The 15005-nt window shown below is 42.1% G+C and overlaps 1 protein-coding gene across 1 annotated transcript in view; it reads left to right on the forward strand.

The window, feature by feature from the left end:
• Window positions 1–14452, forward strand: part of LOC126263474 (cytochrome P450 6k1-like) — a 31331-nt gene extending 16879 nt beyond the window's left edge. Inside the window, exons 5-7 of the mRNA XM_049960568.1 lie at window positions 3584–3805; window positions 13505–13756; window positions 14286–14452. Of these exons, the coding sequence (XP_049816525.1) occupies window positions 3584–3805; window positions 13505–13756; window positions 14286–14452 (641 nt within the window). The remainder of the gene's footprint in view (window positions 1–3583; window positions 3806–13504; window positions 13757–14285) is intronic.
• The last annotated feature ends 553 nt before the right edge of the window (window positions 14453–15005 follow it).

A 15005-nucleotide genomic window follows, 5' to 3' on the forward strand; every position in this document is an offset into this window, starting at 1 on the left:
ATCGATTTTGAAGTTTTCCCTGTAGCTTTAATACCCTAAAGTAATGTTTGTATTTCGGCAGAGAGGATGGCTCTGTGGCAGAATATTTGCCTGCCTCGTGGGGAGCAGGATTCGAGTTCCACCCAGTTCCACTTTGTAAACAAAGGTTCATGTACTACGATCATTTCTCTGAAGCGAAAAACGCATACAAGTGGGAAAAAAATCAGTAGCGCTCGAAACTGGTGACCGCTATTTCGAGTCTCTTTCCGGTCATTATTGTTTTCTTTATTTTTTCTTTCATTTCGAATACATTCGCTATTCAAACATCAAATTCATCAAATAGATGCTAATTAACACATATCTATTTACCATTTTTATGAAAGCTGCGCGTCTTCTTTTTCAAATTACATGTTTCACAAAAATCTAATTTTCACTGAAATTATAAATTCTTAATTACCAATATTTTATAAGAGATTGCTAATAAGGATTGTTTAAATTTAAAAAATAGATATTAAACTTTTTTCATGTAAACGTATTTTACAGTAAAAAAAAACTGAACTGCAAAGATGTCTCTGTACTTAGTAGCGTCGACACGGAAGTGACTTTAGACTACTTCGAGCGAACTTTTACATTTGATCTAAAACTTAAATGATCAAAAAATGATAAGGCAGTACACTTCTCCACGATCAAATGACTTAAGTTAACAGAAAGCATCATTTCAGCAACCTTTATCAGGGAAACTTGATCTGACACAAGGTACGAAGTCTTTACAAGTGAACGAATTCGTTGTGGTAATTACAACAAGCTCCCAAATTGCAGCAAACGACGTCCCACTCCAGGACTCTGAAAATAGCAGGCTACTTTCGTTAGCTCATGAAAAAAACATTGGACACGGATGTAGCAGAACATACATCACAGAATAAGACTATCCAAATGGAATAAGAAAAGATCTTAAGAAATTTAACAATAATCTGACTGCAGACCATTGAAAACAGCCCAAATTTTAAGATCAACATGTCTATAGGAAGACGTACAATTACGAAACTCAAGAAAATGAAAGGAGAGGTAGCCACAGATGGACGTAATGTTACTGAAATTGTAAGGTTTCTACCAAGACCTGCATTGTCCATCCATTGAGAGACCATCTGAAGAAGAAAAAGTAGCGTTGAATGAGTACACAGGAAGAAGCCCGCGAAGTAATCGCTGCTGAAGTGGAAAATGCACTCAAACAACAAACAGCAAATATCCTCGAGGAGGATGTGATGAAAAATGAAATGCTGAAACTAGGTGGAAGTAACCTGCTGGAAGCTGTGAGGATACTAATAAAAAAAATGCATCAATTCTGGAAGAATACAAAAAATGGAAAAATGCTGAAGGGTGCTAAGGAAAACGTTGATAACTATCGTTCAGTTAGTTTACCACATCTTTAGAAACTCCTGATTAAAATTGAAACAAACCGCCACACAAGAGAACTGGATTTCTGTTAGCCTATTGAGTAAGCGGGTTTCGGGAAGTTTTCGACTATATGTCAAATCCAGACTGTCCGCCTTCTTCTTGAAGAAACAACCGTGCCTAACATCGGATTTAATTTGGCCTTCTAGACTGTCGAAAAGCTTTCGACTCCGTCGAGATTTTGGCAATCATGGATGCTCTCGAAAATGGCAGGATAAATTCTAGGTATACATAATTCCTGAAACACGTCTATGAACAGGCAGAAATGACAGAGTGGATGAAGACTTTATTACCAGTAAGATCCCAGTCGCCAAGGGAGTTCGCCAAGCTGAACCATCTCTTCGAAACTGTTCACCCTCGCGTTGAAGGATGTATCCAAATCACTAGACTGGAGTAACAGAGGATTAAAAACGATGCCCCATATCAGAACCATCTCACGATGATGTTGTCGTCATAAATGAAGATTTAGAAGAACTAAAGACTGTGATCGAATTGTTAAATCATGCCTTCTCAAACATTGGCAATGAAATAAAAATTGTAAACCCAGACAATCAATCACTTATAGTAGGAAACCAGTCTACAGATGTTGTTGATGAATACACCTATCTTGGAGACAAAATTAAACTAGGGAAAAACGATCAAAATGCAGAAATTCCTCTCAGAGTGGGACAAAGCTGGACAACATTCCTGAAACTAAGATTTATCCTGACCAACGAGGATGTCCCAAATGATGTCTGTAATATGTGCGTAGTGCCAGTTACAACCTACGGTCTGGAAACTAAGACTCTGACTAAGGATCTAAGGCAGCTGCTCATAAACTACAGCGCACATAACGAGTCATAGAAGGAAAGATACTAGTAGTCAGCCTCAGGGTTAGGATTTGTTCAGGGGACATTAGAACAAATGTAGATGTCCCAGAGAGAGTTGCAAGACAGAAGTGGCAATGGGTTGGATACGTAGCTCGACAAGGTTACAGCAGGTGGAGCCCTGGAATTGTTCACTGGAGACCATGGGATCACAAGAAGGCACTAGAAGACCTCAAAAGAGATGGCTTGATGACGTGAAGCTGGTGGCTGGAACGCTATGGTACCTCGTGGCTCCAAATCGAAGACGACAGAAACGTGTGGAAGAGACCTATATCCGGCAGTGGATTAAGATAGACTGGGAAGAAGAAATATTCGAAGATAACTGTTCCCATTATGGTGCTACCAAGGTGTGTCGCTCGTAACCAACATAAGGAAAATATAAGAGAGAATGGATACATAGAGACTCCATTAGACAGATACTTCTTTCTCGCTCAATACGAGAATGGAACAGGAGAGAGAATCAATGGTAGCAGTATTCAGTACTCTTCGCCATCCACTGTACGCTGTCTTGTGGAGTGTTTATGTAGATTCATTCTTGATTGTAAAAATTCAGTTACTCATTTTCAAAAACCGTCCTACCCGAAACGTAACTAAGACTAGCGGAAAAGTGTTACAATATAACGTCTGTAAAATATATCTTTTGTAGTTAGATATTAAGAGACGGTAATTACCGAAATCCACAACACACAAAGCCACGGATCTACCTCCGTAAGGAAGGAAATCTACTCTTAATTGTGACAGGTCGTCGTACAGCAGACAAACAAAATGTTTGCTAGAATTACTGTCAGTTAGTTCAGAAAATGCAACCACGCCAAATTAAATAAAACAGAGGATGCTTAAACTGCTTTTTCTAAAGTACTTTACGGCTATTGGTTCTTATCTGATGAAAACATTGTCAGTCCATGTCTTATTATAGAGCACCAACCTGTGCTGCACTGCTTTAAGATACAACGGTAAACGTAAATTACCATGTGATAACTATTGAATTTTAGAAAATACACAGTCCCTAAATATCACAAAAAATACAATGAAAAAACTGGCAAGAAGAAACATATACATTTGCAAATTAAGACTTACTTACAGGTTTTCCTGAGTGGCCAGCTCCATAGAAAAGTTGAGTGAGATTCCAGCTGGTTCGCCTCTAACAAAACCGTCTAGCAACCAAAAGAGCCTTTCTCATCCTACTACATAATGCTTTACTTCGTTGACAGAACGCGATGTTAGTGAGATGAACTCACTATTATCAGATACAGTAATTGAACTAATGGCTCGATTTCGTTTCACAGAATTTTCGATCGACGACGTGGCAGCACAGTCTATCCTGTTTTACGCCGCAGGATTCGAAACATCGTCGACAACCATGAGTTTCGCCCTCTATGAACTGGCTCTCAATCAAGATGTACAGAAGCGACTGCACGAGGAGGTGGACGCGACGCTGAAAGAGAACGCAGGGCAGTTGACGTACGAGGCCATTTCCAGCATGAAGTATCTGGACAAAGTCGTCGCAGGTGAGTTTCTGCAGACTAGCACAACATAAACCGACATAACTTAAGTGACTGCCTTCTTTTCTTTTTTACACAGGCAATCTATATTTGTAGGACCCAACAGATTCCACGGAACTACCCTAAAATAATTTTTCACTCTGTAGCTCATTGTAAGCTGCCGTTAGATTTCGTGGCAGAGTAAAATGGTGTGCAAGACACGGACGCCCACACAGACCTCCCTATACCGAATGAATTAATTAGAATTCCTAGAAAATGGCACATGTCGATGTTTGAGTACTGATCCGAAAGCTTCATTACATAGACTTCTTTCTAGATTATTTACGTGAAAAGGCGCACTTTTTTCAATGTCTATATATAAATAATTAGCTCTCCGTCTTCAGGCCACGAGTGGCATACCGGGGCCATCCGACCGCCGTGTCATCCTCATGGAGGATGCGGATAAGAGGGGCATGGGGTTAGCACACCGCTCTCCCGGTCGTTGTGATGGTATTCTTGACCGAAGCCGCTACTATTCGGTCGAGTAGGTCCTCAGGTGACATCACGAGGCTGAGTGCACCCCGAAAAATGGCAACAGCATATGGCGGCCTGGATGATCACCCATCCAAGTGCCGACGACGCCAGACAGCGCTTAACTTCGGTGATCTCACGGGAACCGGTGTATCCACTGCGGCAAGGGCGTTGCCCTAATGTCCATATATATAGGGTGTAAATTTTAAGTTAACAAACCAGAATAAGTCGAAAAATAAGCATCACACGAAAAAATGTGTAGAATCCAAAGTTGATTATTTTCGAGGGAGACATCTGCTCGTGGTAAAATTAGCCCGCCACTCGAGCCTCCTGGGGATGGAGCGGGAGGCAACTTTGAAATTTCAAATCGGAACCCCCATTTCTTATTGCAGAATCAGACTCTACATAAAAAACTACGTACGTTTTGTCTTAAAGATTTGTTTTGATTCTTGGTAGTTCTCGCTGTAATTAAAAAAATCCATGTTCTCGTTTTTGCGCGGAAAATGGTCACGGATAGATAAAAAACTTATTTACTTCGTAAATTTTGATTCGCTAAAACTAAAACTCTCCCTCTCTCCCCATAGGGTGGGGTTTGATAGAGAGGAATTAGAGTTTTCCAAATGTTGGCGCGAATATTAATTTTTTCCCGCGGATTCGGATAAATTTTGTTTGTTTCGTGGTCATGAGGCCAAACAATTTTTAATTATCAAACAAATCATCTGACTAGCTAACGAACTAACTAAACATTTTTCATATTTTTGACCATAGCCAGTTGAATACCCACTTCTGCAATCCGACGTTAGACGCCAATCATTTCGTAACAAAATCTGTCATCTTAACTGCCAATGTTGGTATTTCGTATTTTTCCCCAGTGTAGCTACTACTTGCGCACTGCTTGAAGAACTCGGTCCAGTTGCCTCATGGAGGCTACCTGAGACAACACAAATCGAGGGAATTCGCCGTGTACTGACAAGTTTACCTCGCTACAAACGTAGTTTGACTACGTAGGTAAGCGAATGGCGTTTGCTTTTCTTTAGGAAACCAGGCGTGACACGTGGAGTTAACGGCACACAAATAGAGACGACAGTGGCAGTGTCTAAAGGTTATTTGCTGGACTGACGTTGGTAGCTATCTGAAACAAGTAAACATCGGTCAGAAGTCGTAATCTTGTTCCGACGTTTGTCGTTTCTGCTGCTCGCATGAGTTACCAAGTGCCTTATTGGAGTGCAAGACTTATAGACAGCTGGCAACGCACGTTACGTGCCCAGACAGACAGAAATCAACACGTTGAGAGCGGAATTGATTTCACTGGGCTTTTCGCTGAGGCGTCAGTGCTGCTTGACGGCGATCACTTGTGTTGAGTTGGCGTATAAAGGGATGTGTCAAGCTGCGCCTGCTGCCAGCAACCCATCCGACGACTGCTCAGTAATTACCGCCTAGGAGAAAGGCCTTACCGTGGAAAAAATTCCCTCGACAACTGCCGCCGTTGTGGCCGAGCGGTTCTAGGCGCTTAAATCCGGAACCGCGCTGCTGCTACGATCGCAGGTTCAAATCTTGCCTCGGGCATGGATGTGTGTGATGTCCTTAGGTTAGTTAGGTTTAAGTAGTTATAAGTCTAGGGGACTGATGACCTCAGATGTTAAGTCCCACAGTGCTTAGAACCATTTGAACCATCTGAACTGCCGCCGTGCTGGATAAGTCAACAAAATGTATGTACTCCATCTCACGGTTGTTCAGTTGGAGTTAGGGATGGGAAAAATGACCGGTTAAACCGATACCGGGATTTTCGTTCTGAATAAACGGTATTTTTCTGTATTTGTTTGGTCTCGGTTATAACAGATTTTTTTTATTTTTTACTAATAACTGTGTAAAAAATCGAAATTTCAAAGAGCCCTAGCAGCAGTGCTAAAGTTTTTCGTTTGTAAGTAAACCTCTTTTTGGAAAAGGAGTAATTTTTATTTGTAAAATTTACATTGATTTGAAATACTGCGTTATTGTAGAAAATGGAAAAGCGATCAGTACTACTTTAATAACAACGCCGACAGAAACGAACAACAAGCACATGCCGTGAAAATTTGTACAGCATTGCTGGTACAATAATGTCTGTGTTGCCTTGTGTCGTTGCTTAAGGTAAGCGTGCACGTGCAGTGTGCAAGATTTGCCCCCACGTGGTTTATACAGTAGCTTCTCGCTGTCGTTGCTGGACATCCGTTGTATTGCAGAATGGCACGAACCCTAGTCTGGACGTATTTCTCCGAAGTGACGTAGAAGAGAAGTACAATGCTTCGCTTGCTTTGAAAGATTAAGGATTTATCTGACATTTCTATGACATAATAAAGAGAGAAGATGTAATGGCAACAGTAATAAATTAGAAACTAACGATAACTCTTTCTTAGCATACAATACGAACAAAAAGTAGCTGCGCTGCTGCCTGTGTCCTCATAGTACGCCTCTATTTGCTAGTAGCCCTTGAAAACGGACGACTTAACACAAAAAACAGAGTTCTTCAAACTCAGTTTTCACCCTTTACCACTCACTATACGTAACGCCAAAACAGTGGTATGATCCCCAATCACAACATGATTGCCGGCCGGTGTGGACGAGCGGTTGTAGGCGCTACAGTCTGGAACCGCCGTTCTCGCTTCCCACGCCCGGGTTCCCGGGTTCGATTCCCGGCGGGGTCAGGGATTTTCTCTGCCTCGTGATGACTTGGTGTTGTGTGTTGTCCTTAGGTTGGTTAGGTTTAAGTAGTTCTAAGTTCTAGGGGACTGATGACCATAGCTGTTAAGTCCCATAGTGCTCAGGGCCATTTTTTGAAATAATTTTGTTGGTGGGATTGATGAAACTTCCATCAACACATTGATCCCAGGATCCACTGTTTCTTCAAATATACCCGGGAAAGGAATGATAAGAGATCGTTTCGAAATTTCGTTGGGAATGCTACATTTCTCAGGCAGTACAAAAGTTGATGCTTTAGATCACCTCTCAAAAGTTCAGTTCATTATTGACGGATGGAACCAAAATTTTAAAACTATTATGATCCTTCTGAAAAACTATGTATCGACGAGCACGAATTATATTCAGGAATATTTGAAACAAAACAGCCACGAATATTATATCAGAATGTTTAAATTCCGCTGCGATAATAGATACTGCTGCGCTTTCCGGATTTACACTGATAAACTACTTGATAAAAAAAAATAACACACCAACAAATGTTATGACGAGTTTGTGTCAAGATCTATTCAATAAAGGCCATGCACTATATACCGATTATTGGTATACCAGTGTAGATTTGGCAAGCAAACTCATCACAAAGAATAGGCTTTTGGTTTGTACCCTTCGACTAAATCACGAAAGAATGCTCAAGGAAATAATAACGATCAAATTGAAACTCGGGCAAGTGATTGCAAAAGAGGACGGTCAAGGAATTAGGGTCCTGAAATGGATACACAAAAGAGACGTTTCCGTTCTTTCCATCATACATGCTAGTGGGAGGGATTTATCGAAAGCCAAAAATTGTTACGAAATGTTACGGGGAAAATCTGCTATTGGCCCTTCTGATCAGATGAGTGAATATGGCAGTCCACTGAGAAAGACAGTAAAATTGTATCGGAAGTTAGCATTCGATCTTTGCCTGAACTCCGCTGGTGTGATTGTGTTGTATGTATTGCAAGATGTGGTGGGACAGAAAATGTCAAACAGAATATACCAGAACCAGTTGACAGTCAGTGTAGATACAAAAAGAAGGAAGCATCAGTTGGAAACAGAGGAAGGCAAGGCGCATGAAGTGCGTAAATATTTTTATGAAAGTTACAAGACAAACACAGAAACACACGTGCGCAATTCACTTAGAAAATTAACTTAACAGGTGCTTGGTTAGCTTTTGTAATAAATGCAAATCTGGCCCCATCTTTGTACTGAATGTTTTAATAAACTTCATTAAAATTATGACGAGGGTTTTTTAACGTTGATACTGTCGCTCCCATGCACTGATTTTGTCCAAACGAAAAGTACACTCATTTCCACAGGACTGGAGGCGCGCTTAGCGTGTTAAAAAAAGAAAAAGAGCACGAAAGGCAACGAAAGAGGCAAAAAATTGTAACCTCACACCCCTACCTCTATTTATTTGACTAACTCGATTTTAGCGTTGCTAATGAATACGTTGGATTTCTTCAAAACAATCGTGCACTAGTGGCTAATAATATCTGGATGTTTTTTAAGAATATGTCAAATAACTGTCACAGTGGTACAAGTAAGCGTCATGTGTTGCATGGAAACACAATGATTTTACCGTCGGTTACGTTTTAGTGTCCTCATACTATCTACTGCACTGCATATTATGTGACAGATTCTGCTAGATTCTCTCCTAATCACTGTAACTAACACCGGTATTGTGTCACTGAAGTATGAACCTTAAGCTCACCGAGCATGGTGGAGTAGTTCGCAAGGAACAAAGTTCATATCTCCGTCGGGAAACCTGATATACACTGTCTGTAGATTCCAGGCCAGGCTACAACCAATGGTACGTCACTCGAGTATCATTCCTAGCCCATTGAGCAAGTGATCGTTTTCCAAACTATCTTGACGTCAATGGAGCATTAACGGGTCCTACAAAACAGAAGATGTAAAGTCGAATGTAGTTACTAGAATTAGCTTGGTTACTAGAATTAGGATAACGAACAAGCCGTGGTTAGCAAGATTCCTCAAAACTGGGGGTTCCGGCAGCCATTTCCCTTGTTTATAAACTACTTGTGATATTTTCGAAAGTGTTTCAAAATTTTATCACTTCTCACAGAATTCAGAGTTCCACGGAAAGATGTAAATTGATTGACTGCTGATGACACACTTAACTGAGAATGCGGAAACAGGGGAAACACAAAGAGTAAGAGACTTAACAATGCCTAATACCTCGCAGCTAAGCAATATAGAACACTTGTCACCGAACTTTACACTTTAAAAAGTTCATATGTTTCGTATGTGTTACGAAGCAGATAGTAAATGTATAATTTTGTTCAACTCTTGAGTAACAGCAACGTCGAGGTAGTGTACTAAAGCAAAGTGAAACAACGAAAATGGAATAACTTCATCACAACCAAATACATGAAAGATATCACGCTGAGCTGTTTAATTGGACAGTGATTGTGGAAACGGTCATTTGATGAGTTTCTGTAATAAGTTAATTAAACCTCTGTGGGAGGATGGAATTCGTATTTTTGTTCGATACAGTAATTACTGATTGGTTTAACGATTCGCTTGATTTCCGCCTTTCGTTTTGTAGAATTAGAATTTGTGCGAGATTCATTAGTTCGAAACCGAACTCGGTTTTATAACTACGAGGGTCATTCAATAGCCAGCGCCACACATATTTTTCTCGGCCAATTTCGGTTGAAATAATGCGGACTTTGTTGTGGGTGATCGTGGAATATTGCCGCCGCAGCCCCTGTAGGTTCTTGTAGTTCCTATAGGTGGCGACGCCATCAGTGCACGTAGCCTTCAAAATGGCGCCTGTAACGGGCATACGTTCTAAGCAGAGAGCTGTTACTGAGTTTCTTTTGGCGGAAAACCAGAGCATCGCAGGTATTCATAAGCGCTTGCAGAATATCTCCGGAGACATTGCAGCGAACACCGGCTGAAGGCACATAGCTGTGACTCCTGCAATGTTGAAACGTGCGGACACTCTCATTCCATACTATAGTGCCTGTGTTGTTCAGAAGTACTGTGTTGTTCAGAATAATTGCATGTCCGAAGGAACATTGCATCGTACTCTTGAACACCACAGGCACTATCGTATTTATCAGTCGGCACCGAGCAAGCGGCTTTCAATTAAAATGTTTCCCCTGCACTGGAATATTCATAATGGATGTACGAGTGCATGATTGACGACATGTGGAAGTTTTGATCTGGCCGTGAAGTGTGCGCAGATAGCTTAACAGCAAAGGTAATCGCTCGCGAGAAGCGGGAAATCCGGGTTCGGGTTCCGGTCCGCCACAAATGTTCACTGTCGTCATTCCGTTATACACTACTGGCCATTAAAATTGCTACACCACGAAGATGACGTGCTACAGATGCTAAATTTAACCGACGGGGGGGAAGATGCTGTGATATGCAAATGATTAGCTTTTCAGAGCATTCACACAAGGTTGGCGCCGGTGGCGACACCTACAACGTGCTGACATGAGGAAAGTTCCCAACCGATTTCCCATACACAAACAGCAATTGACCGGCGATGCCGGGTGAACCGTTGTTGTGATGAATCGTGTAAGGAGGAGAAATATGTACCATCACGTTTCCGACTTCGATAATGGTCGGATTGAAGCCTATCGCGATTGCGGTTTATCGTATCGCGACATGGCTGCTCGCGTTGGTCGAGATCCAATGACTGTTAGCAGAATATGGAATCGGTGGGTTCAGGAGGGAAATATGGAACGCCGTGCTGGATCCCAACGGCCTCGAATCACTAGTAGTCGAGATGACAGGCGTCTTAGCTGCATGGCTGTAACGGATCGTGCAGCCACGTCTTGATGCCAGAGTCAACACATGGGGACGTTTGAAGACAACAACCATCTGCTCGAACAGTTCGACAAAGTTTGCAGCAGCATGGACTATCAGCTCGGAGACCATGGCTGCGGTTACCCTTGACGCTGCATCAGAGACAGAAGCGCCTGCGATAGTGTACTCAACGACGAACCTGGGTGCACGAATGGCAAAACGTCATTTTTTCGGATGAATCGAGGTTCTGTTTACAGCATCATGATGGTCGCATCCGTGTTTGGCGACATCGCGGTGAACGCACATTGGAAGCGTGTATTCGTCATCGCCATACTGGCGTATCACCCGGCGTGAAAGTATGGGGTGCCATTGGTTACACGTCTCGGTCACCTCTTGTTCGCATTGACGGCACTTTGAACACTGGACGTTATATTTCAGATATGTTACGACCCGTGGCTCTACCCTTCATTCGATCCCTGCGAAACCCTACATTTCAGCAGGATAATGCACGACTGCACGTTGCAGGTCCTGTACGGGCCTTTCTGGATACAGAAAATTTTCGACTGCTGTCCTGGCCAGCACATTCTCCAGATCTCTCACCAATTGAAAACGTCTGGACAATGGTGGCCGAGCAACTGGCACGTCACAATACGCCTGTCACTACTCTAGGTGAACTGTGGTATCGTGTTGAAACTGCATGGGCAGCTGTACCTGTACACGCCATCCAAGCTCTGTTTGACTCAATGACCAAGCGTATCAAGGCGGTTACTACGGTTTGAGATGATTGTTCTGGGTACTGATTTCTCAGGATCTATGCACTTAACTTGTGTGAAAATGTAATCACATGTCAGTTCTAGTATATTATATTTTTCCAATGAATACCCGTTTATCATCCGCATTTCTTCTTGTTGTAGCAATTTTAATGGCCGATAGTGTACAAGTGAAGGTTGTTGATATTCGCAGCTGCGAATATATTTCATGACTCTCAATCGAGATGATCGACGGATCAGAATTAAACAACTCGCTGCTCAACTGGACATCTTTGTTTGGACTGCTGGCACATTCGTCCACTAGTTCGGGTGCTCAGAAGTGTGTTCCAACTGGCTTCCACGCCACCTAACATAAGAGCGTAAATAGCAACGAAAAACCATCCGTGCGGAATTACTTGTGCGTTACGAGGCAGATCGTGAGGGCGTGGCGACGCTGGCTCCCACGGTGGTACCATGCGGGCATACAGGTCCTCCCAGTAAGGTGGCGTAAGGCCGGTATTACACCATCAAAATTCTTTGTCAAAGATATGATCAAATATTCGTCAAATATATTTCACAAAGATCTCTGACGTGGAGCTAAAAAGGGGTATTACACGGTCATCATAATCTTCGTCAAAGTTCAACATGGCTGAAAACATCAACTTGTTATTAACCGCAGCACTTACATGTACCACAATTACACTGTGTGCACATGCAGAAGAGAAGCGGGGGGAAAAAAGGAAACGTACCTGTGTGAAGCGGTGGGTTTTACGGCGACACGATAAAAGCATCGAACAAAACTTCTTACGTGAGCTTGCAGTGGAGGACATCAAGTTGTATATCAATTACTTAAGAATGGATGAGCATACATTTCTGTATGTGCTCAGTGAAGTGATTCCTCATATCTCAAAGCACAATACTCACTTAAGAACTGCCATATCTGCAGAAGACAGGCTCACGGTAACACTCCGATTCCTTGCTGCAGGAGAGAGTTAGGATAGGTTAGGTCAGGTTAGGTCAGGTCAGGTCTCCAATATTCGTAATCTATTCTTGTATTCAGGACGCCTCACGTTGTAAAGCGCATCATCAGCTTCATAAATCTCTATTAATTTTGTGGTTGTCGGTACACACCAATTGTATTTAATGGCAATGTTTATAAAAACAATACAGATGACAGAACGCTGCAGCGATGCTAGCGCTCCACGTGATAACACGTCACATTGCAGTTAACAGAAGACAAGCGACTTCTTTGATCAAATCTGCAGTGAGGCCCTAGATTTTATCAAATATTTGACGACATTTGACAAAGTTCCCTATTACACCATCAAATTTCTTTGAGAAAGATATTTGACAAAGGTATTGGACAAAGAAATTTAATAGTGTAATACCGGTCTAAGGCGGTCGCATTGAGCGGAAATTATGTTGAAAATTAGGATTTTATAGTCAGAACAGTCAGGAATAATATGGTGAATTGGAATCCTGAAGAAACCCAACTTGCTGTCAGAACAGAAAAAAAATGTGTTGCGTCACTTATTGAACGCCCCTCGCAGAACGAACCGGTCTAGAACTGAGTTACCTGTAGTTCATACATCATCTGATGGCCGAAAAGTATCAAAATAAAACAATTTAATGCAACAGTAAGAAAGACATTTTGGAAAAGATGTATGTAGCGCTTCGTTTTCATTTTAGCGAAGTCGCTGAAAATCATGAAAACTATAAATTTGTAACCGCTATCGCGTGTGTCAGTTACTTCATTTCCTATACGCATTCATTTCGTTCCACAGAGACTCTTAGAAAACACCCACCGTTTAATCACTATTGCGTGTGTCAGTTACTTCATTTCCTATACACATTCATTTCGTTCCACAGAGACTCTTAGAAAACACCCACCGTTTAATCGCTATTGCGTGTGTAAGTTACTTCATTTCCTATACACATTCATTTCGTTCCACAGAGACTCTTAGAAAACACCCACCGGGAGCTGGCACTGACCGAAGATGTGCACGCGACTTGCAGCTTCCTGATGGAGGACCTCTTATTGAGAAAGGAACGCCTGTGTTCGTCCCGATTTACGCCCTCCACCACGACCCCGAGTACTACCCAGAACCACAACGCTTCGACCCCGAGAGGTTCTCAGAAGAACAGAAAGCGGCGAGACACCCATACGTGTACATGCCGTTTGGTGAAGGTCCTCGGAACTGTATAGGTAAGTCCTCAGACTCTTACTATGAGTACAGCAGACAAGGCATGCGAAAAATTTACGATAGTTTGTTTGCAGCACATTCGGAGTGTCGCATTTCTTTATTAACAGCTGCTTCATCTAATACAGTAGTTTGATAACCGACGTCGGTTACGTTTTCTTGGACAACTGGGTTTCGTTTTGTAATAATCGTGATTTTGAAGCCGCTTCTTTCCCTCTATCTATGTTTCCTTTGGAAAATAACTGCCGGCCGCTGTGGCCGAGTGGTTCTAGGCGCTTCAGTCCGGAACCACGCGGCTGCTACGGTCGCAGGTTCGAATCCTGCCTCGGGCATGGATGTGTGTGATGTCCTTAGATTACTTAAGTTTAAGTTGTTCTAAGTTTAGGGGACTGATGACCTAAGATATTAAGTCCCATAGTGCCTATAGACATTTGAACCATTTTTTTGAAAATAACCTTAGCGTGATTAGTTATACACGAGACTACTGGAAATCAAAATGTGACTCATACGACTGGACTAATTTTTGTCTTCCAGGTATGCGCCTGGGTCTTCTTCAGGCTAAGATCGGTCTGGCGTACATGATGTCCAAATACGAAGTTCGCCGATGTGAAGAAACCAAGGTGCCTCTTCAGTACAGTACATGGTCCTCGGTTCTGGTGTCTGCTACTGGTATACAACTGAAACTAGTCCAGAGGAAGTAATCAAAGATATCTCATTGGTTACTCTCAACCGTCTTCGCATTGTTTGTCTGTGTAACTTTTTATACTATTTGTTTTGTAAATATCTTTGTAGTTGGAAATGGTGAGGCCACAATAAATTATTTCATTCCAGCTACAAAATATTGTTTGTAGTAAATTTTTTATTCACCTGTTGCATAGTTCGTCAACGTTTCTTGCAGTTCAAGGAGGATTCAGAACCTTCAATCACTCTTTGATACTTTAAGTCTTTGGAAAAAATGAAGTGCAGCTACCATTAATGCGACATTGTTGTGCGACCGTACGTATTCGAAGTGACCACCATCAGCAGCGAAATAATTCCATTGTAGCCCTCTGAGAAAACTGCCGTTGTGACTGGTACGATGGCTCTTCTCGACCATTTGACGCATACTTGTAGAGCCTTCAGTATTTTTGTCCTCTTTCAACAATCTTCGCCCTTCGGAATTCCACACTGAAGGAGACTAAGAGGTGTTAGATGCTGAGGCGATGCTATGTACTCAACTGTACGTCTCCGTCGTATCTTTTTTGTTTCTAGAGT

This window comes from Schistocerca nitens, chromosome 6, assembly GCF_023898315.1.
Source record: "Schistocerca nitens isolate TAMUIC-IGC-003100 chromosome 6, iqSchNite1.1, whole genome shotgun sequence".
NCBI lineage: Eukaryota > Metazoa > Arthropoda > Insecta > Orthoptera > Acrididae > Schistocerca > Schistocerca nitens.